This window comes from Diospyros lotus, chromosome 6 (genome assembly GCF_014633365.1).
Source record: "Diospyros lotus cultivar Yz01 chromosome 6, ASM1463336v1, whole genome shotgun sequence".
Taxonomy (NCBI): domain Eukaryota; kingdom Viridiplantae; phylum Streptophyta; class Magnoliopsida; order Ericales; family Ebenaceae; genus Diospyros; species Diospyros lotus.
In genome coordinates, this window is record NC_068343.1 from 10,659,967 (window position 1) to 10,683,466 (window position 23,500).

Here is a 23,500-nt window from a genome sequence, read left to right on the forward strand (position 1 = left end):
GCCACTTATAAGATACATGTTATACCTAGGGCCGCTGGAACTACTTTCTTGGACAGGAATTCTACCACACTTCCTATCACACACTCACGGATTAGATCTTAGGAACAGATTTAATAGAATCAACAGAAGATATAAACTAAAACAGAATTAAGCCAAACAAGAAAGTGAAGAAACACAAACCACACATGCACAAGAACACCAAGATTATCCTGGTTCATGCCATGTGAATGGCACTACATCCAGCCTCTAAAAACCTCCCGAGAGCAATCTTTATTTCCAGAAATCGATCAGTACAGTAGTGGCCCTTCTCTTCCTTCTATTTCCCGAACGCCCCAATTGTTTTCCCCAACATTACAAAGCTAATAGCCTAATAGCACCTAGCCTTTCTCTTAGAAACAATCAGCACTCGTTACAAACAGAAAAATGAGAACTCTCTCTTCATTTGCTACCCCTTGCCCTCTATTTATAATAATGGGTGGATATTCCAATAAAGACATAAAATATTTACAGTTTAACCCCCCAACTTAACACTAATTACAGTTTGGGTTACAACTTCTATTTAATACTTCATTGGCCCTCAAATACAATGCTATAACTGATCTTATGAATCTAGACTCTAGACAACATTTTAATAATAAAGCTTCTCAGACCTAGTGTTCTATGCCCTTACAAGTGCAACGGAAATGGTAGGAGATGAGCCTCTTACATATGAAGAGGCAATGACCTCTAAGGAGTCAAAAAGATGGAAAGAAGCCATGGAGTCTGAAATAGAGTCCCTGAGAAAGAACCAGACCTGGATTCTGGTTGAAAAACCTCAAGGGTAGCGAGTAGTATGCTATAAGTGACTTTATAAGATAAAAGAAGGGGCCGGAATTAACCCTAAACCTAGGTATAAGGCTAGGTTGGTGTCTAGGGGTTTTACTTAAGCCCCGGGTATAGACTTCAATGAGGTTTTATCACCTGTGGTGAGACACACCTCAATTCGAGTGTTGTTTGCCATAACAGCCCACTTAAATATAAAACTAGAACAAATGGATGTAACCACAACTTTTCTTCATGAAGACCTAGATGAGGGGATACTAATGGAACAACCAAAAGGTTTTAAATCTAGAGGAAAGGTGGAGAAGGTATGCTTGCTTAAGAAATCACTTTATGGGCTTAAGCAATCTCCAAGGCAATGGTATAGGAAATTTGATATGGTTATGGTAAACCAAGGGTTTATTAGAAGTCCCTATGATTGTTGTGTTTATTTTAAACATATCTCACCTAGTATCTCAATCTATCTACTCCTTTTATGTGGATGACATACTCATAGCAAGTCAATCCAATCAAGAAATTCAGCAACTAAAGCTGAAATTAAAGTCAGAATTTGAGATGAAGGAGCTAGGGGAAGCAAAGAAAATACTAGGGATTGAAATCACTCGAAATAAACAGCAAAGAAAATTATACCTATCTCAAAAATCCTATCTAGAAAAGCTAATTAAAAGGTTTGGAATGGTTGATGCTAAGGCTGTGAATGTGTCATTTGCCTCTCATTTTAAGTTATCCTCGGATCAATCACCTAAGGATGAAGAGAGTATGAAAGAAATGGATAATATTCCCTTTTTTTAGTGTTGTGGGGAGTTTAATGTATAGCATGGTGTGCACAAGGCCTGATTTAGCTCATGCAATGAGTGTAGTGAGTAGATTCATGGCAAATCCAGGTAAAGCACACTGGAATGTTGTTAAGTGGGTGTTTAGGTATTTAAGATGCTCTTATAGCACTGTTTTGTCTTATGGTGGAGCAAATACGGGAGAACCAGCAAGCATCCTAAGGTATTAGGATGTTGATTATGTTGCTGATTTAAATAAAAGAAGATCCACAACCGGGTATGTATTTAAGTTGTGGAATTCTACTATCAGTCGAAAATCAAGCCTCCAACATGTGGTGGCTTTATCTACAACTGAGGTAGAATATATAGTAGTATTTGAAGCTATAAAAAAGGCTATGTGGTTAAAAGGCCTAACTAGTGAACTCCTAGGGACTATAGTGGATACTACTCTAATGTGTGATAGTCAAAGTGCCATTCACTTGTCTAAAAACCAAGCACACCATGAAAGGACAAAACACATAAATGTGCAACACCACTTTATCAGGGAAATAATAGAGAAACAAGATGTAAAGCTAGCTAAAGTTGCAAGTGATAAGAATGTAGCTAACATGTTCACAAAGGTTGTACCTATTGCAAAGCTGAAGCATTTGTATGAAGCTACTACAGGTAGTCCAAGATGATGAATAAAGAAGAGCTTGGCGAGAATAGAAGGGTGCAGGTATATGTCCCGAGGAAGCCTAATCAAATGCAAATGGGTGGAGAATTTGGTAAAACATTTTCCTTAGATTAGTCTTGAGGCTCAGGAGAGAAAAGAAACAAGAAAGGATGAGTTTCAAAGAGGTTTCTAGAAGATCGTTAGATTATCAATTACATATTGTAACGGTAACCGCCACATGTATAAGGCGGTTACCAGTTTTGTTCTTGTAAGTTCCGCCCTCTATGGTTTATAAATAGAGGGTCAGGGGTCTCATTTGAGACACTGATTTTCATTCTATCTTGAAAGAAAGAGTATGTGCTATGTATGTGAGAGGAAAGTGTGTATAGCTTTGTAATCTCCAAGATTAGACAGCTTGTGTATAGGGGTTGTGTGTGAGAGTGTAGTACATGTAATATGTTCTTGTGTTTTTCCAAGATAGTGAAGAGAAAGGCCCTTATTAGTCTGGACGTAGGTTCTCCCAAAAGGAGATCCAAACCAGGATAAATCTCATTTGTCTTGTGTGTGTGTGTTGAATTCTATGTTGTTTATTGTTTCCTAAATTCTATCCTTTTTCGTGTGAGTGAGCGAGCAGTTCTTGAGAGATATCCTAGAGTGTGTAAGTGTGAGAACTATAATGAAGACTGTTTGCGAAACAACCTTGAAGGCTAGCAATGATTCTTGTGCTAATGCAGCAAATTTATACGGCTGCTCCAAGGAATTTGAAGAGGGTGGTATGCCACTTGTACCTTTGAGGCAAGAGAGGGTTCCCAAGGGAATTTACCACAAATTGAAGTCCAGGAAGTCTGGGCCCTGAAAGATTCTTAAGAAAATTAGTTCAAATGCCTATGAAGTGAGCAGCTACCAAAATTACAAATCAGTCCAGTTTTCAATATCGTAGATTTATATCCATTTGAAGGTTTTGATGAAGATACAGCAGAAACTGACCAACTTGAATGATTGCCAAAAGTGCAACCAAATGTCATTGAGGAAGTTTTGGATGTTAGAGAAGCTATCTCTAGAGAGGGGCAATCAATATAGGCAATTTTGGGGGCAATGATTGGGTTAACTAGCAAGTGAAAGCACTTGGATTGCAAAGGAAGAGCTTCAAGGAAATTGAAGAGTCTAAAAACACATGCTGAAGTTGTCAAAAGAATTTTTATCAGAATCAAGCTTATTTTTCAACCCAGGGATATTGATGGAGGACCATATTCCTTAATTTATTAGTGTTTCTATTTTTTTTATATGTTTAGCTTATTGTTAGAATTTATATTATTAGCCATAATAAGTAGTCATGTGGCTAGCATGTGACTTTTAATATAGATAGATGGCTAAGATTACAAGGATTCCTTAGCGATTTATGGCTAGGATTTATTACTATTGTAACCCTGGTATAAGTATCTTTGGAAATGCTTTGTAGGCAGTAATTTTTATTCAAACTTGATGTTTGAGGTTTTCTGGAACCCTAGGTTTTATATTTCATTCCTACTTTGATCTTACACTGTTTCTAGCAAAATTTCTGCACTTATATATTGTTTCTTCCTCTCTAACTATGTCATTGATCCCCCCCCCCCCCAATATAAATGTACATGTATCCTATCATTATTGCATGGGGAGAATCAAGAGGGGGAGAATGTGTTTCTAACTGCATCTGTTAAATAAGATAAGTAAGGGGGTATTAGTATATTTATTTTTAAGTACATGTACGTATATATATATATACGTGTGTACTGTACACTTGTGGTTGAATACATACAGTTTATTTTATACATATAACATGGTATCAGAGCACAAACCCTAACCCTAGCCGTCGCCGTCTCCTATCTCATGTTCAAACTTCGCAGTCTCTACCTCTTGTTACATTGGTTGATGGCTCTCAAGCCTCAATCACGAGTATTAGCACCGCATTACCTCTTCCTACTTTACCATTATCATCTGTTTTACATTTACCACAATATACCTTTAATTTGCTCTTTGTCAGTCAACTCACTCGCGGTCTTAATTGCTCTATAACTTTTTTGTCTGATTTTGTTCCTGTGCAGGACCGAACGGATGATTGGCACGGGGCTTGAGTCTAACAGTCTCTACTATTTGTCTCTCCCTGCTTCTTCAATGGCATGCACGACGACAACTTCCACACTACAAGTCCATTGTCACCTGGGGCACCCATCTCTTCCCATTCTCAATAAGATGGTTCTCAGTCTCTCTAGTATTTCTTCCTTAGAGTGTGAGTCTTTTCAACTTGGGAAACATAGTCGTAGTTCTTTCCCAAATAGAGCCAATAAACGTACTAGTTCTCCTTTTTCAATAGTCCATTCAGATGTATGGGGTCCCAGTCGTGTCAGTCCACAAGATGGTTTTCATTATTTTGTAACATTCATTGATGATTTCTCTTGGATTACATGGTTATATTTAATGAAAACGCGTTCAGAGTTATTCTCAGTCTTCACTACATTTTGTTATGCTCTTGAATATTCGTGTCCTGGAACCCCACAACAAAATAGGGTAGCCGAACGCAAGAATCGTCATTTAATTGAGACAGCCCGCACACTTCTTCTTCATATGCATGTTCCGCTTCAATATTAGAGTGATGTTGTCTTAACTACATGTTACTTAATTAACCACATGCCATCTCCTGTCCTTAATGACCAGATTCCTCATTCCATTCTTTTTCCTCAGGTTGACTTATATTCTCTTCCTCCTCGTATCTTTGGGACTATGTGCTTTGTTCACCATCTTGCCCCAGGTCGTGATAAGTTATCTGCTCGTTCCGTCAAATGTGTTTTTCTGGGTTATTCCCGCCTTCAGAAGGGGTATCGTTGCTACTCTCCTCAATTAACTCGATATTTTGTTTCAACGAATGTTATCTTCTTTGAGTCATCTCATTATTTCCCTTCTTCGTCTGTGATCTCCGATTTTGTGTCTACTGGATTACCTTTGCCTGTCCCTTTCCAATGTCTTCACCGTCTCCACCATCATTTGCCTCTCGCCTTGATCAACCCAATTTTCAGATCTATCAACAGCGTCCACAACTTGTGGCCCAACCAGCATCAACTGTCGTCGCTAGTCTGCAGGAGCCGTCTCCTGACACATCCCATGTGTCGATTCGTTCTCCTCCTCTAGTCCATCGCCTTCGACTTTAGATCTTGACTTACCTATTGCTCTTCGTAAAGGTACTCGCCATCCTATTTCCCATTTTGTTAGCTATGATTCTTTATCCCCTGGATATTCTGCTTTTATTTCTTCTTTATCTTCTGTTTCTCCTCCTAAATCTGTTCCCGAAGCTCTTTCCCATCTAGGGTGGCGGGCTGCTATAGTCGAAGAAATGTCTACTTTACATTCAACCGAGACTTGGGATTTGATACATCTTCCCAAGGGTAAGTCTACTATTGGTTGTCACTGAGTTTACACTGTTAAAGTTGGCCCTGATGGCAGGATTGATCGTCTTAAGGCTCGTCTTGTTGCCAAATGATACACTCAGGTTTTTGGTCTTGATTATGGCGATACATTTTCTCTTGTTGCTAAGATCTCCTCTATTCGCCTTTTCTTGTCCTTTGCTGCTATGTTTCACTAGCCTCTTCATCAACTAGACATCAAAAATGCCTTTCTCCATGGCGATTTACAGGAGGAGGTGTATATAGAGCAACCTCCTGGCTTTATTGCTCAGGGGGAGTCTAGGTTGGTGTGTCGCCTTCAAAAATCTTTATACGGTTTAAAACAGTCTCCTCGAGCTTGATTTGGTCGATTTAGTTCAGTTGTTCTTGAGTTTGGATTAACTCGGAGTGAAGCCAATCATTCTGTTTTTTATCGTTCCCAGTCTAGCCACCACATTCTTCTAGTGATGTATGTTGATAATATAATACTTACAGGGGATGATAATGTTGGTATCACTGAATTGAAGGCACATCTCCACCAACAGTTTCAGACTAAGGATCTGGGTCATTTGAGATATTTTTTGGGTATTGAGGTAGCTCAGTCAAAACAAGGCATCTATATTTCTCAGATGAAATATGCCTTGGATATGCTAGAGGAGACATAATTGCTTGGATGTAAGCCTACAAATACCCCTATGGATCCAAATATCAGGCCGTTACTGAGACAGGGGGAGCCTCTTTCTAATCCCGGGCGCTACCATCGACTAGTTGGGAAATTTAACTACCTCACAGTCACTCATCCTGATATTTCATTTGCTGTGAGTGTGGTAAGTCAATTCTTGGATTCACATTGTGACAGTCACTAGGATACAGTGATCCATATTCTTCGGTATATGAAGGCTACCCCTGGTCGGGATGTATTGTATCAAAATCATGGGCACAGTCAAATTGTCGGATATACGGATGCTGATTGGGCAGGATCACCTAGTGACAAGAGATCCACATCTAGATACTGTGTATTTGTGGGTGAAAACCCAGTCTCTTGGAAAAGTAAGAAGTTTCTAAGAAACAAACTGTTGTCATCAGATCCAGTACAGAGGTTGAATACAGGGCAATGGCCGTAACAACATGTGAGCTAGTGTGGTTGAAACAAATAATTGAGGAGTTAGGAGTTACACAAGTTAAGTCTATGCAACTGGTTTGTGACAACCAAACTGCAATGCATATTGCTTCTAATCCTGTGTTTCATGAGAGAACCAAGCATATTGAAATTGATTGCCATTTTGTTAGAGAAAATGTGCTCTCTGGGGATATAGTTACAACATATGTGGGTTCCAACGATCAACTGGCTGATTTACTCACCACTTAGAGGGTCTCATGTGAATTATATTTGTACCAAGCTGGGCATGCTCAATATATATGCTAGCATGCCCAGCTTGAGAGGGAGTGTTAAATAAGATAAGTAAGGGGGTATTAGTGTATTTATTTTTAAGTACATGTATGTATATATATGTATATATGCTTGTACTGTACACTTGTGGTTGAATACATACAGTTTATTTTATACATATAACAGCATCACACGAGTATGTTCTCCGATAACTTTGCTACATTATTCTATTGTAAAAATCATGTTATAATATATTGATCTAATCATGAAGCTTGGATCAAACATAAAGAAATTTTACACAAGATTCTAATATTTTCATCCAAACTCACTGACAAGCACTGAAGCTCACAAAAACAATTCAGAGTAACAAAATGACACCGATTATGAATCTTTAGAAATAAATGGTTAGTTAAAGGTCTTTAATTTTTTTTATTTTATTCTTTTTATTTTTTAGATATAAGCCAATTATATAGATAGAGAGATGAAAACAAAAATAGAGACATGAAGAGAAAAGAGACATCACATATTTCTAATTTGGTACCATGCGCCTTTTCTGTAGCATCAGTGTTTGTCCATTCCTATGTCCCTCTAGGTAACCTTTTACATGTTTTGTTGATGGATTCTAAATGAACCTTATGAACACAAATATTAGCATTGCTATTGACTTTTTTCCCCCAAAAGGTGAGCCGGACAAAAAGGCCTTTTAGTCCTTGGATGCCCTTTTACATATTGTTGTTATTGTTATATTTTAAAAATGTATTTGTCTCATTTATTTGGAACTTTATGAGGACAAACCTTGGCAATAATGGTAAGGTTACTCCTATGTGACCAAGGTCACGAGTTCGAATTGTAGAAACAGTTCATTTGCAAAAATGAAGGAGAAGGCTCCATACAAATGTGGCCCTCTTGACCTCCAGTCCATACAAACAAATAAGCCCTATGGACCAAAGACATATTTTTCTTTGGTTGGAACTTTATATGTACTCCTCATGCATAAGGACTCCTATTTTTCCATTAATTTGATGGTTGAAGGTCCAAATATTGAAGTATAGTTCTAAAATATGCACTTCGACCCTATACATTACGGATGCGTTGATCCCAAACATATGTAATTATTTAATTATTAAGCCTGTATAATTATTTGTGCTCACTTTAGTATCTGTTCTAAACATCTGCATAAATTTTCAAACTTTTCCATTGTTTCCCTTGTCTTTCACAAATTTCCATCTCCAACTTCATTCATTCAGAGTTACAGAAAAAAAAAAAAAAAAACTTTCTTCATTCAGGACCTCAAAATGATAGTTTGATTCTTGTTTACGATAATATTATACACTATATCAGCAACAGTCGTCGAGACAGCATCAGAAAAGCATCTGATTTCTAGAACCCCTAAATACAAATGATGACATCCCCGAGAGAGCAAATGGAGCAAGTTAATACCTGTGAGTTTTTAACTTCGACCTTGAATTTGGACAAATTGGACTCCTGAATCATCTCGGTCTGCAGAAAAACAACAGGAAATCACCACAGAAGAAGTCAAATCTCCAACTTCCAAGTAGCAAAGGTGAAACCACAGCAAAAATCCTGCGCAATGATAAATAAAAATCACTACCTTCTGCATTTCAGCCTTGGAGACGAAGGATTGAGCCACATTCTCCAAACTGTCGTTCAGAACCTCGGTGATGGCAGCGGTTATTGCCTCAGCTTGCTTCGAAGGAACCCCTTGCCCCTCCAATCTCCTCACCTAGGGCAATAAGAACCGAAAACCCACATTTTCAATTTCTTCGATGTTGAAAACCCACAAAGAAAGATACAAAACAAAAGATGGGGAACAAATACAAGGGCTAAAGTGTCGACGAGAAAAAGGCGCTTCCCGTTGGAATGAACGAGCTGAGAAATATGCCGGCAACCACAGAATCGGCTTATCACGGCCAAGTTTATCCTCGATTGCCGCGCCCGAGTACAAGCCGCATGGTAAGCAGCCATTCGAACGAAGAGTCAGATCGTTGGTTGATTGGATTAAAGGATGAGAAAGGGGAATGGATTTGTTGTTCGCGATTGAATAAATGAGACTGGATAGATTCGTAGATTTTTCCGTTATCGGATAAATTTATATGACAAGAAGGATGGGCAGACAACGGCGACGAAGCGCATACAAGTCTCTCTCTCTCTCCCTCTCTTCCTCGGAAATCGTGGAGAACTCTGCTTTTCCTTTCGTGGTTTGAAAGAAGCTGTGAATATTCGTTCCCCCTTTCTTTCTTTCTTTCTTTCTTTCCCCCTACGTTCCTGAATTTCTGGCCTGAAACCAAAACGTGCCCAAAATGGCATTTGTACCCTCCACAACTTGCACTTTTCCATATTTTTGAGTAATGTTAACGCTATGTACTTGAAAGAAAATACAAATTAAACAATAGAATAAAATAATAATAAAACGTAAGGAATAACACAAATAACGTAATTTTTTATTATTTTCTTTTCCATCGTTATGCTCTAATTTGAGATGCAAATAAAAATAAGAAGATCATGTATTCTTTTATTTTATTATGAAAACTTCTATTCAATCTTTCGTCCAAATATAGGATTAAAGAAAATACTTCATTGGGTGATGTTAATTATAATGTTTGTTAACTAAAATAAGAAAAAAAAATATCAAATATGAAAAGATTTCAAATATTTTGTCTTTTCAAATTATTTGTTAAATTTATTTGACTTATTTTTGAAAAAAATCCTCACATAATCTCTTATTTTCCTCTTTTAAGATAAATTTATTTAAACTTTTTTCTCAAATAAATTTATTTGACTCTTTTAAGATAAGTCTCGATTACTTATATGCCATTGTAAGATAGTTAATGTCATTTAATACATTTTAAAGATTTAAATTTATTAAAAGAACTTATTTACCTAACTCTTATAATTAATATTATTTAATATATTTTTATATGTTTTGACAATTTTTTAAATTTAAATGACATTATTACTTTCATTGATTTTTAAAATTTATATTTCTCTCTATATATATATTTTATTAACTAATACAATTCCTTTTACCAATTTTTAAATTATTTTATATTTTGTTATCTATTATGAAAATATGTTTTGGCCATTTTTAATTATCTAGGTGGAATTATTGTAATTCCAACAATAATTATTTATATTTTTCAACTCTTTTTAAATTTATTTTTGAACATGAATTTAGAAAATAAAATATTATTTTTATTTTTTTAACAATTCATATTAATCATAAAATACTATTTTAATTATAAATTTATTGTTGATGTTAACAAACAATATTAAATGAATTTGATAATAGGGTTATTTTGGTAAAAAAAATTATTCTCTTGGTGTTTATCATATGTATTAACAAATATATAAAAAAAAAATATTATTAGTGAATTCTAAAAAATTTAACAACCACTCTGATACAAATCTTAAAATAGTTCTCAGGCTTATTTTGACAATTTCATATCTTGATCCGAAAAATATTTCAATCTTATTTTGCTCATTTTAACAAATGTCCCTTAGGAACAACACTTGAGGTATGGTAAATGCACTTGATTTCATATAAAATGTATTTATTGTACTGTCTTTTTCAATTCAAATAATTTGATTGATAAAAAAAATATTGCAAAATATGATATACTTAGTATCAACTAATAAAAGTGTTCATTTATTGTACTTAAAAGGCAATTGTTAGTATTACTCTACATTATTTTTAGTTTTCAAGTATTTATATTAATTAATAATAAAATATATCATATTTTAAAATATTTATTTGAACATTGAAAATGTGTTTACCTTATTTAAATAAGGTACATTTAAAAAACACACGCAAGAGAGAGTCAAGTCTGGAAGAAGAGGACAAGATGGCAATGGACGGTGATACAAATATAAAACAGCAAAACATACCCTTAGCCTTTGGTCATGAAAAACGCATGAGACAGAAACGCCCACCGTGGGGCTCGAACCCACGACCACAAGGTTAAGAGCCTTGCGCTCTACCGACTGAGCTAGACGGGCCCACTGCTAAAGCAACTGGGTAATACCAACAAGTTCATCTCATGAAAAAGGAAGCGAGGGCGAGATCATCCAACAACGATGATGCACAAGTTAGAAAAGCAAGATTAATTTACAAAGCAGAAAAAAGAATGAATAATTCGTATTTAAAGTTGGAACATATGAGTGCGTTACATATCGAAAGCTCCCTGATAAACAACGGCTTCCTTGATTAAAAATAAAAGCAAGAGCCGCCAGTCACCTAAAATGGATATCGCCTTTTTGGTTTAGAGCAGCATTCAGAATGACACTGTAAAAGCATTTTACGGACTCTCCAGCATATCTGAATTGCAAATGCCGAGTAGGCAGCAAGCATCCTCTCAAAATCTCTCATGGATGCCTCTTCCAGTTCTACTGACCTTTGTTTGCTCTTTCTCCTCTGAAAATTTCTTCGCCTTTACGACATGCAGTTGCAATTGACACAAGAGCACGTTTAATCTCTACGGGCAGCGATCATACTAATTCAGTCGTTTGGTTTTATGATCGGAATAGGGCGTAACCGGAGACAGATCACGCAAGAACCGGCTACGAGTTCTGCTGCTACCATATCTACACTTGTGTTGCTTCGGGAGTTTGAAAATGAACAAGGATTCAGTACCAGTACATAGAAAATCCAGCCAGCCTAAGGTTTTATGAGAGAGCTACTGAAAACAGGATAGTAGGATTCTAGCTCGAGTTGTTCTAGGATCTGCTGGGTAGCCCACAGATAAGATGAGTGACCCTCAATATGATCTGTTACGTCAACCTGTGAATCCAGTCGAAAATATTATAACAGCTTCCTTGATAAACAACACCAAGATATATTTTGATTTGAAAATGATATAACAGCACCGAATTCCCGCTAATCCATAAACAACACTCTCTACTGAAAATGATATATTTTGATTTGAAAATGATATTATAATAGCTTCCTTGATAAACAACACTCTCTACTAACAAATTGTTGACGGCAAGGCGATAACTTACATTCTCAATTCCAGGGACATCAACCGGTTGAATTCCCGCTAATCCTTGAGTGAGTAGACTGTTCAAATGAAACAGCTTATGAGTGTTGATACAACTAAAATAGAGGGCATATTACACACTGTACCCCAAAAGGAATTTGCCAAAAATAAATGTTGCCTCCCTCAATTCTGAAAACTAATGATGAACTCCCTTAGTTTGAAATTTTTGTGACAGTTAACCCTATACGGATTATAAGATCACTAGAAAACTAACAGAAGTGGCTTTAGTCAAGCTATTAAATTAATGATTATATTAATAATATTCTTCTTCTTCTTCCCCTACCAAAACTTCCATTACTGGTCAAGCAATTATTCCAACTAAAATCTAGCTGATGAACACCAGGCATCACCGCCACCACCCTAACCCCAATCCCATCACCACAGGTGAACCAAGTCTAGCAGAAGTCTTCCTCCTCTTCTTTTTCTTTCTTCATCCACTGGTGAACCTAGAACCCAAATCTGGATTCTGGGTTCTCAGCAAACCCAGATATCTTCCTTTCTTTCTCTGTTACTTTTCCCTGGCCAATCCCACCTATGGCCAAAACAGCCATCCTCACTTCTTTTCCCTGGAGCTTCTACTGAGTTGATCAAAGAGCTTAATTGATTTTTAATTGTTTTATTTTTAACTTCTAAGATATAAATCAAACTTGACCACCAAATGCTATTTTTGTTTATCATTTTGTTATCTTAGTTGATCTTTTGTTATTTTATCTTAGCTTATAATGTACGGATATGAAGTTTGAAGCTAAAACACAAGTTATAAAGAAAAGGACAATTTAGTCTTTCAACACTCACCATTAGATTTGTCCAACAAACTGTGACGGGGAGATCTATAATTCATGAAAAACAAGGGATGCCACAAAGCATGATGGCCAAATTCAGACTTAGCACATTTCTAAAACACATGTACGTGGATGTATATATACAAATAGACAAGGAAGTGTAGGCACTCTGCACATGCTGCCTTCCTTGTCCTAACTTTTTTAGTTTTCTCCTGCTTCATTCATTTATTCTCACCCCACTAGTGAAGAATCTACTTCCGGATCTTCTATGACTAGCAGATGATGATGGCAAGTGATTGATTACGCACATTTACCATTTTAATTATTGTTTCAAAAACAGTGACATGGGCAATGTGGAAGAGAAAAAGAGTAGATGAGTCCCAACTGGGTGAAACAGAGATCAGAATTTTCATTATTTCACACCTGCAAGCACTAAGGAGGCAGAAAAAAAAGAGGAAAAACAGAGCAAGAGATAAACAGATACATTGTCAAAAAAGATAATGAGTAAATAAGTCATCCATCTTTGTTGCATCAACAGTGCTTGATTATGTTGCATACCTAGCACGGAAAGCAACTCCTAGCATCCAATCATTTGTAGAATAAACATTCACAAATCTCCCAGCTACAACCTGGAAAACAGGAGAAGGTAACCTCCAATAACCACAGAGTGGGATTGCTTAGCTTGAAGAAAATCTAAGGAGATGCTTCAAGATAAAATAAAGAGAAAAACAAGACATGCAACTCCTCTACCTTTCTTGCTGCTTCCCAGTTCTCATCTTTAATTGGAATAGGAGCCCCAAGAAGAACAACCCTTTCAACAAGTTCAGCTGCCAAATTCAGTACATTAGGATCATCCAAGTAAAGCCAAAACAACTCATATAATAAGGATACTTTGCAACTGGTACTTGTTACCATTATGGTTAGTTTCAGCCAGCATCTGGAGGCACTTGTAGATCACCCGAGCTCCAAGTGAAAAACCAACAAGTGTTACAGGCCTGAAAATAAAACCACCACCAATAAAATTGGATATAACTGCACGGTTACACTTCTAAAGCAATTAAGCAAGAGATACAAAAATCTTGAGAAGTATTGTTTACCTTTGCCCTTGCAATCCTTTCTGTAATACTTCAGCAAGCAGCTTTCCAGCCTTATCAGATCTATGAAATGCCAAACATGAGAACGATACATTTTCTATGGGACAGAAAAATTCGGCGTGCAAGAAAAGGAACATGATGTGCTCTTTAAGGGACACATTTACAAGTGAGATCCATTTTAATGATCCCACAAATCATAGTCAGGAAGCTTCCTATTCCATAAAGATAAAATGGCGACCATTAGATTGCAGTAACAATTTCATATTCATAATAACTTAAAAACTATTCTGAGCAATCTCAGAAACTCTTCAAATCCTTTGGCTTTCTATATTTCAGTAAAACCTAGGTACTTCAAGATGCTAACTTTTCAATATTTCAGCTATCATTCAGCTTTGCCAATACACACACACACACACACACATATATAACATCTTTTTCAATAAAATCCAACAACTGCATATCACACAAATTAACCTAGAGCCCAGATAGTTTCCTTCCCCCCCCCCCCCCTCCCTATTTTTCAGTCTTCCTCCTCGGGTCAAATGACAAGACAAACCTGTCAATGGCAATTGCCCATTTGCTGTCAATAAAATCAGTAGCAGCAAGTAATGCTGCTGGCCAAGCCAATGCTGTCAAAAGAGAACTTAATACAGTCATCATGGCACCCCGTTTCATCAACTCCATTGCAACCCCTGTAGAAAATACCAGCAACATAATAATATAGACTTCATTATACAGCACTAGCAATTTTTAACAGTACCAGCTTTAAGATTGTGATTGTATACTTGAAGTAAGCCAGTCCTGAATTGCAGTGCTAACGGCAATCAAATTTTTGGATTCCCACTGCAGCGCATACCTAAAGAAATGTCTAGGTTGTAAGAAACGTAAAAGCAAGAATTGTACTTTCCAGGATCCATGAAACAGAAGGTTTATTTGCATCCAAAACAGACATGAAGCCCAACCCAGAACGAGGACAAAAAATAAGACGGAACTTTATGTAGCCAAGCAATTCTAGTTAAACAAAGTTGCACAATGCATTAATCATCAATGTAGTAGCCTCAGATAAAAAATTGTCATCCTGTTAAAATTAGGGCAAGCCTCAAAACATGGTTTTAAAAGACAATGAAAAGTAGATTTTTTTGTCATCTTGAACCCTATATAGTATTTGGTAAGTTAATAGACATTGGCTGTTTTACTGTTCAGATTTATATAATAACATAGGACGGGTATACTTTGTTGTGTTTTACACAAATAACATAACCCACATAATAGGACAAAAGAAGGTCAGGAAGACCCGTGCAAGCTCTCCAATGATGTCAAGCCAAGGATCTGAGGCTAGGCCAATTCTGGAATTATATGTAGGGTGTAGAATTTGGAGGGAGAATTTGAAGAGGGAAGGAGGGAGAATTAGAGAGAAGAGAGAGAGGAGGAGGGAAAAGAAATGTGAAGGAAAGAATCAATATTCTCATTCCCAATTCCCATCCTCTTGCACATGGCCTTTTATAGGCTACTTCCCTTGGTTTGAAATATCATAACCGAATAGGTACAATCAACTAAAGCTGTAACTGCCTAATACAATAGGCTTATTCACTCCACAGTTACAGTAGTACTATCATTACAATAATACCCTCAGGGGGTCGTGACATGAGATTACCATGGACTGACCATTTAGTGGAAACTACTAGTGGACTCAATCAGCGTAGAAGAAATGCTTCCTAGGAACCAGATTTAATTAATTCTTCAAGAGGTCTCTTTAGCTAGAATTTCTACACCACCATGAATAAAAGATGTTCAATACAAAGAAATAAAATGCATATACACACACAACAAAGGCAGAAGGATCTTTCTTTACATTAAAATTAATAATAAAGATCATGGAATGAGCCCAATAATCCAGTTTAGATAAGTAAAGAAAAGACAAAAAAACACAGACGCCAGAAATGTTCGCATTTTGGTTACCACGTAAAATTATGGAAGTAAAATGCACCTAACTATACCAAACAGGGAGAGATGCCCATACGAAATAACTAACAAGAGTTCCAACATTAAAAGACAGAGTCAGATGGAAGGTGTTCATGCAGTGGGAAGAATGCCAATCCCCTCCCCTCCTCAAACCCTTGACTGTTGGCTTGAATAACCCCCTCCCCCTCCTCCCAGAAAGGCTGCAACGACCTTGCCCCACAGGCTCTTAACTTGTATAAGAAAAGGACATTGCTGAATATGCAGTTTACCTTTCCAACTTATCATGGTGTCCTTCCCAAGGCTTGATAAAATCTTCCTCCTCAAAAACAAATCCTGAGATCAATATCTCAACTGCAAGGCGCTGATATAAAAACTTTTGATTAGTGCAGAACCTTGAATCCATATTGATTCTAAGATAAGCATTTTGTACGAGAAATGAGAAAAAGGAAAACAAAATAATATGAAGAATGGAAGAACAATGAGAAACATCAGAAGAAGAGACATTTTTTCTTTTTCTTTTTCTTTTTCTTTTTCTTTTTTCTGTTTCTTCTTTTAATGGAATAGGGTTGGGTGTTGGGGGAAATAACTTAGCACTGAGAGAAGGAATCCAAAATACTCACCCCTTGGTTGTGGTTTCCCCCGATGGCTTTAAACTCAAATTCATCAATACTTCCAATTCTCCTAGCCATTTTACTCCCTGTAAGTCCAGCTCCAGCAGCTGATTTCACAAAATGTTAGCACAGAAGCGTAGGCTAATGTGGTATTCATGAACATAAAGCATGAAAATATAACTCTTATTGGCATAACATTGAGATATTTCATATATTAACTCAAACTTATGGCAGAAAGAAACACTGCACAAGCAACATACTTCCCCATTTCATCCATTACAAAATGTTATCCACTAATAAAAGAAAAAATATAAGTCTAAACTGGACCATTCAAACCAGAATTTTAGATATTTTTATCAAGCCACAGAAATTGTCTGTTATTGCAGTTAAATATTATTAAAATCAACACCCACAGGCACTACTTGAAAATGTAAACAAATCTGACAAACTAAAAGAAAAAGGGCAAACAGAGACAGACCAACTTTTTTTGTGGACAATTCTCAACAATATACTAACCTCCAAATGATGCAGCCACTGCAACAGAACCAGCAACAGTTCCTGCAGCACTTGCAGCTGCAGCAAACCCACTAGCTCCTATCACAGGGATGACAGTACCCAATGTAGGAGCTAATGCACCTAAACCTGCAGCAATAGCTGGAGCAGCTAAACCTGTTACAGAATAAGATATAAACTAATAGTCACTAACATTGATGTAACAAGAGAAATCTCCACATGCAGGGTCAGGCTGCAAACATTTAATGCTCCCCAGATTTTGTAGTGGTGGGAACCTGTTGCACTTGGCTGGCCCATTTTAGTCAGTAATACTGATGTCATAAGAAATTTAATTCATACACTTGGTCAAAAGCCAAGAAAATCATACCGCCAGTAATTGCCATTAAGGTTCCCCCAGTTAATGCAGCAGCACCTATTATACCTCCGCGTTTCCACCTGGCCCAAGAACTTTTTGGTGATTGGGATTCTTCTTCCTTTGATTGTGCCTCTTTCACCAAAGCCATGGCCGAGCAAGCAATCATGGTCTCGATAGCTTCCTGCAAACAGAAAATTTCTACTTAAAAAGGGCACAAATCCAGACTTGAAGGAAAGAGGAAATGTACAGCAACATATTTGAAATAAAATGCTTGAGTCCATGTCCCCAAAAAGTAGCAATTACTTTGGCCAGTGTGCACCCACCTCAACAACTGACAGAGTCTACAATACCACTTAGGTGGGTGACTTGAGATATGGTGATGAAAACTAAGAGAAAAGAGAGGGAACAGAGAAAAGAAACCACAGCCTTCATATTATATAATTTAGGAGACCCACCACTTTTATCATTCGGATAGAAAAATCACCGAAGCTTCATTTTGCTTCAAATAATTTAGGTGATATGGAAGGAAATGAAATCCTAACACTTCTAAAAGGTTAAATGTCCCATTCTATACTTTTCATGGCATCTCAAGGAAAATTCCAGATTTCCTCAAATTTAAGCTTTCACCAGGTGGATGGCAGCAGACTGTTCCATATAGTTAGCATTACAACGAATCAAGCTGTCCCAAATGCTGCTGTAAACAAGATCCTACTGCACTAGGTATTAATGGGTAGGAAGAATTGATGGTTCAATAATACTCCCTTCAGTATTATTACTTTCTTAAGAGTTATCAAAATGCATGATTTACTAATAAAAGAAAGCAGTGAAACAACTTATTTTATCACTCATCATGATTATGATAAAGGAATATATATACAAAAGAAAACTAAAATAACAAAAAAAATGCAGCAAGAAAGTAATATTAACACAGTATCTCATGCCCCGTGTTGAAGATCTGAACCATTTCTTCAATTTGATAGGGTATTGACACTACTAGTTACATCACCCTCAGATCCTATGAAAAGAAGGTTGATGGTGAATGGTTTGTTGCAATAATCAATTTTTTTCCCTTCAGTCTTCAAACAATATAACATGGACTTCTTCATAGTTGTGATTCTTTACAAGCAGAATTTTCAAATATAGATCCATCATATTCTGCATGTAGTAGTACTACACACAAAAATGGAACTGTCATATTTTATCCACATTGGACAGTCCATACTCAGTTATATGGTGAATCATGTTATGATAAATATAAGAAGAGTTCTAGTATATCATTTCTAGAACATTATTCCAACTTATAATGTGGAAAGCATGTGTACACAAACCATTTTATTCCATTTGATGTCAAACCAAGTTGTCAGCAACCGCAAAGCTACCCGATATCGAGCATCATAGCCATTTCTTCGTTGTTTAGATTTTCTGTCATGGTCATGCATGTCAGCCAGACAACCAGAAAGAAGTTCATATAGAACTGCCACTTTCCTCTGGTAGCTAAGCATCTTTGCTTCTTCTAACGGTTTTTCATCCACATTACTGCCAGATTGATTCCTTGCCTGTTCGACACTAACCATGTCAGAGTTCAACTCCAGTTGAGTCTCAAGGGGCACCTTTGCTACATTGGAGTTTGATTTATTCTCAGTAGAAAATTTCTGACGACATTCAAGTTCATATTCCCGACAGCTTTCCATCTTAGACTCCATGTCAGAAGGAGTTGTTTCCATGCTCTGCGCCATGGCATCAATACCTTTCGACAAGGCAAGTTCCTTATCCTCAATATCTGAGGAAGTATCACCACTTTCTTCAGACAGTAATCTTGAAAACTGTGATAAGATGAAGAACCAATTGCTATTTAGGGACATTACAAGTTCAATGAAAAAATATATAGTATGGGTGTGAGGTTGTAGAAAAGAACTTCAATCTTCTTAGGATGTTTTAAATGATAAGAATGGTCTGCTGCTATGAAGAAGATTAAAGGACACGATCCCTATTATCTGGGCAAGTAATCATTTCATTCTCCACCAAAAATGATAAATGAAGATCATTTATATTCTTTGCCTACAATAAGCATAAATGGAGATTCATACTTATATGGTCCTAGTTACAAGAGCAAGATGTCCATATTACAATGCAGCAGATGTTTTATTCACACTATTTCCTTTTTGCAACTGTAGTAGCCCTCCGTCACTAGATAGGTCAAATTAACCAACTGTGATAATCAGTACACAGACTACTTCATAGCTAATCCATGACACCATCAGATCACATAACATGGCAGTGGCTCATATGAAAGGATCTAAATTGGTTTGATCCAATACTCAACAATGAATATGTCTTAACTCAGCTGGGGAAAAAAAAAAAAAAACAGTTATTAATCACAGGAGAGGCAGAAGTCTGGTTTTGAGATCTAAAGGTCATCCAATAGCAAAGATCACAAGTTCCAGCATTTTGAGAGGCCATTTTATTCACGGTAACCATGTAATCTTGCATCCGATCAGGCAGTATTCACTCTTCTGTGCATCTTTTTCTGATCTTTTAATTTTTCATATTGAGCAGGTGGGTTTCACAATATTAACTAAATAATGGAACACAATCATATCAATTATCTTCGTTCACTGTCATCTCATGAAACTTATTCATATGAAAATAGTGTTGGAATTTTATCTGATCATTCCCTCGCTAAAGAGTTGTGTTAGAAAGGACTTCTGACTTATAATTTTGCCACATTGTTCTTTTGCATGAATTATATTGTCAATATAACTTTTAGAAGTCAATTGAGATTGTAAATGCCCTGCAACCGACCCTAACTTGGTTAGGATAAGGTATAGTTCATGATGATGAAAAAGAAAAGCAACAAATAGGAAATGAAAATTAAGCAAAGCATTACCAGTTCAATTAATTCTAGTTTGTAACGGCAAAAAATAAATGAAATAAATTTTCTCTCCAAAAGTGATGCTACATAAATAGAAGCTAATTAGCAACAAACTCATCGTGCCCACACACACAAGTATGATTGCATGCAAGAGTCTGAAGATTCGGAATTTTTTTTTTCAGGTGTGTACTTCACTTGATGTGAACAGATTGAAAGCTGTAGGACATAGCCTCATAACACACCGCTCCAATATGATGCTTGGCAGGAGAAGACCCAGAAGTTTCCTCAAGCCCTGTCCATGCTGTACTGTCTATCTCTAGGAACCTGTCTTGACACAATTATTTTAGAATATCACTAATATCTCCCAAACAAAAACTTAATATGAAAATTACCACAATGCTTAAGGCTTATGTCAACCAGAGAAAATATATATATTAGTATAATGCAATTGTAATTTCCAGAAAACTAAAAGTCCACCAAACAAAGAGGAGTAGCTTACAAGACTAATTGATATATTTGGATCTAGCTCTGTCCAAGGGAAGGAAAATGAAATTACATATGTTACGTATGTTGTATTAATAATCAAATCAAAGCTAAATGTTTAACAAGTATCTATTCATTTTCTTCAATTTTTCACACAACCAAAAATTAAAGTAATTTAGTTCTAACCTGTTTTCCTTTTTTTACTATAAGAAAAATTTAGTTTCAACCTGTTCGTTCTCATTTCCCATTTTTTTGTCCTTTCCTTTTGTTGTTCTCCACAAAATTCTAATTCCAAACATAGGTTTGAGGATTTAGACTTTCATGGTTCCCGAATTACTAAAACCTGAGATCCACACTATCAGTTTATTCTCATTTCACAGAGTTTCCCAGGAATAGCAACACGGAGCACATTACAACCGACAACTAAAAAAGACCAGAGAAGCCATCAGCGAGATTTCCACAATGACTAATACCATGTAAATAAACGCCTGAATTCACTCCAACAAAGGATCTCCATACATCCAGACGTAGAAATTAACATAATCTCCACGCATCAAGGTAATCAAACAATACAAATCTCTGTAGAACTCACCTGAAGATAGGGTGGAGGAGGCCGGAAGAAGGATGGACCCAAAGATCGGGGTCTTCGCCGACGGAATTACTGCTGCTGCTGCTGCCACTGCTGATTCGGTCGCCGGCACCGGAATTCTCATCGTCGGAGCCTAGGAGGTGAATCTGATGGATCTGCGCCTGGTGGAGGGCCAGACCGAACAGTCCTCCGACGGCGTACCTCTGCGTCGGCGTAAATATCGACGACATCATGATTAAAATTAACACGAATTCGCCTCCAATAAGCTTCCGTGAGGAGAATGTGATTCAAGGCATCGGCTAATTCCAAACCGAATATGACACAGTACTTTGAAATGGTCTCCTTCAATCACAAGGATAGAGTGCTCAGAAATTCAGGAGGTCTTGTTTATTCTTTAAATTTTGAACTCGGCAACGACGAAGCCCCCCTGTCCTGTCTCGTCAATGCATTTGACAACGTCGTTCTGGACCTAGTTTTCGACTAGAATAATGGTAGTTTATCTATTGAGGGCTCGTTTGGCAAAGCGGGCTCTTAAAAAAAAGTTGGCGAGGTCTTTGGCTGCATCTTATCACAAACGTTGTTGTCATAGCGTTTTTGTAAAAGTTATCTCGTTATTGGGAGATAACTTTTACGAAACGCTGTTTAAAGTTGGGTTGGGAAAGTATTTTACCATTTTTTTCTTTTTTTTCTTTTTTTTTTTTAAATTTCTAGTCATATCCTCTCCTTCAACCTCTCTCTCCCACTTTCTTCTTCTTCTTCAGTTCTTTTGGTTGCCATTGTCGACCATCGCCGTCACCCCCACCAACTACTTCTCGCTGGCAATTGCCCCCATCGACAACATCGATTCCATCTCCCCCGCTGCTGCTCCCATCGTCTTTTTCGTCACAAGCCATTCGTCACCCCTGATTTGCTTCAAGATCCCCATCGTCGACTGTCTGTCACCCCATCGACCGTTACCTGTCATTGTCGGTGCTTTGCCTCCCCTCCTCCCTGTTGCCGCTGCCGCTAACACAGAATAATATTGTATTAATATATTTTTAATAATTATGTATAATTTATTAATATTTAATGATAAAATTTGACATCATTCAACATGTATATTTCTATCTTTTTATCAAGTTGTAATACCTTATTAATTCTTTCAAACCAAACACATAACTATTAACTAATAATTTAAAAACATATTTATCCAAACACATTATTAACTTAAATGCTACCTAACTTAAACGTTAAGTTTAAACACTACCTAACTTAAAAGTTATAAAAATAAAAACCTAGGCCTTTTTTTAACAGTGTTTAAGCTAGGTAGTATTTAAGTTGTGCAATAGCGTTTAAGTTAGATAACGTTTAAACTAATAATGTGTTTGGCAAAATGTACTTTTAAGTTATTATTTAATAATTATATATTTAGTTTGAAATAGCTGATAAGTTATCAGAATATGATAAAAAGATGAAAAAAGATATGTTATTGAATAATAAAAAAAATATTTATTATAAATAAAATTAATTATAAATTACTGTTATATATATACACATTATTATATATATATACATATACAGAGACAGTGAGAAGGAGATGATGGATGAACCGCGATGGCGGATCCTGGGGGTGACGGCGGACTGTGGGGGCGACGGGCAAGATAAGGATGATGGGGTAGGAAGACGGCGGACACTGGGGGCGATGGGCCAAAAAAGCTGGGGCGATGGCAGACAGCGAGGGTGACAGTGATGGCCGAAAAAATAGGGGCAATGGTGGATGGCAGGGGCAATGGCGATAGTTGAAAAAATTGGTGACGACAATAACAAACAAAAGATTAAGGGTTGAAGAAGAAAGGCAATGGCTAAAAATAATTGAAAAGATTGAGAGTAAAATAGACATTTATTTGGTCAATCCAGCTTAATTAGTAGCAATTTTTTTCAAAAGTTGATGGGTGGAAGCTTTTGTAAAAAGTTGATAAATGAGCATTTAAGCTATATAGCTTAAATACTATTTGTTAAATCCAAATATTTAAATAAATAAGCTAGATAGCTTAAAACTAATGCATCAACTTATAAAGTGGTCAAACTGCTTAGCCAAATGAACCCTAGGCTTGAGAATATGCAATCACTATTTTTGTTTTCCACGTGTACGT

General features: G+C 36.7%; 2 protein-coding genes and 1 non-coding gene across 3 annotated transcripts in view; all 3 read right to left on the reverse strand.

Annotated features, from left to right (window-relative positions):
* LOC127804057 (protein FMP32, mitochondrial) overlaps nt 1–9,334 on the reverse strand; it is a 32,134-nt gene extending 22,800 nt beyond the window's left edge. The window contains exons 1-3 of the mRNA XM_052340779.1: nt 8,890–9,334; nt 8,663–8,794; nt 8,491–8,550 (exon numbers count right to left, since the gene is read on the reverse strand). Coding sequence (XP_052196739.1) covers nt 8,491–8,550; nt 8,663–8,794; nt 8,890–9,036 — 339 coding nt within the window. The 5' untranslated portion in view covers nt 9,037–9,334. The remainder of the gene's footprint in view (nt 1–8,490; nt 8,551–8,662; nt 8,795–8,889) is intronic.
* Nucleotides 9,335–10,994: 1,660 nt separating this feature from the next.
* TRNAK-CUU (transfer RNA lysine (anticodon CUU)) lies at nt 10,995–11,067 on the reverse strand. The gene has a single exon. It is a non-coding gene; the product is annotated as a tRNA-Lys (tRNA).
* Nucleotides 11,068–11,175: 108 nt separating this feature from the next.
* On the reverse strand, nt 11,176–21,874 carry LOC127804113 (uncharacterized). Its single transcript, XM_052340849.1, has 15 exons — nt 21,372–21,874; nt 20,539–20,620; nt 18,753–19,247; nt 17,437–17,605; nt 17,073–17,225; nt 16,566–16,663; nt 16,215–16,306; nt 14,769–14,839; nt 14,540–14,675; nt 13,987–14,046; nt 13,802–13,884; nt 13,640–13,716; nt 13,448–13,518; nt 12,070–12,127; nt 11,176–11,848 (listed from the first exon to the last, which is right to left on the reverse strand). Exons 1-15 carry the CDS (start codon nt 21,599–21,601, stop codon nt 11,726–11,728), a joined length of 1,998 nt encoding a protein of 665 aa, XP_052196809.1. The 5' UTR covers nt 21,602–21,874; the 3' UTR covers nt 11,176–11,725.
* Nucleotides 21,875–23,500: the final 1,626 nt, after the last annotated feature.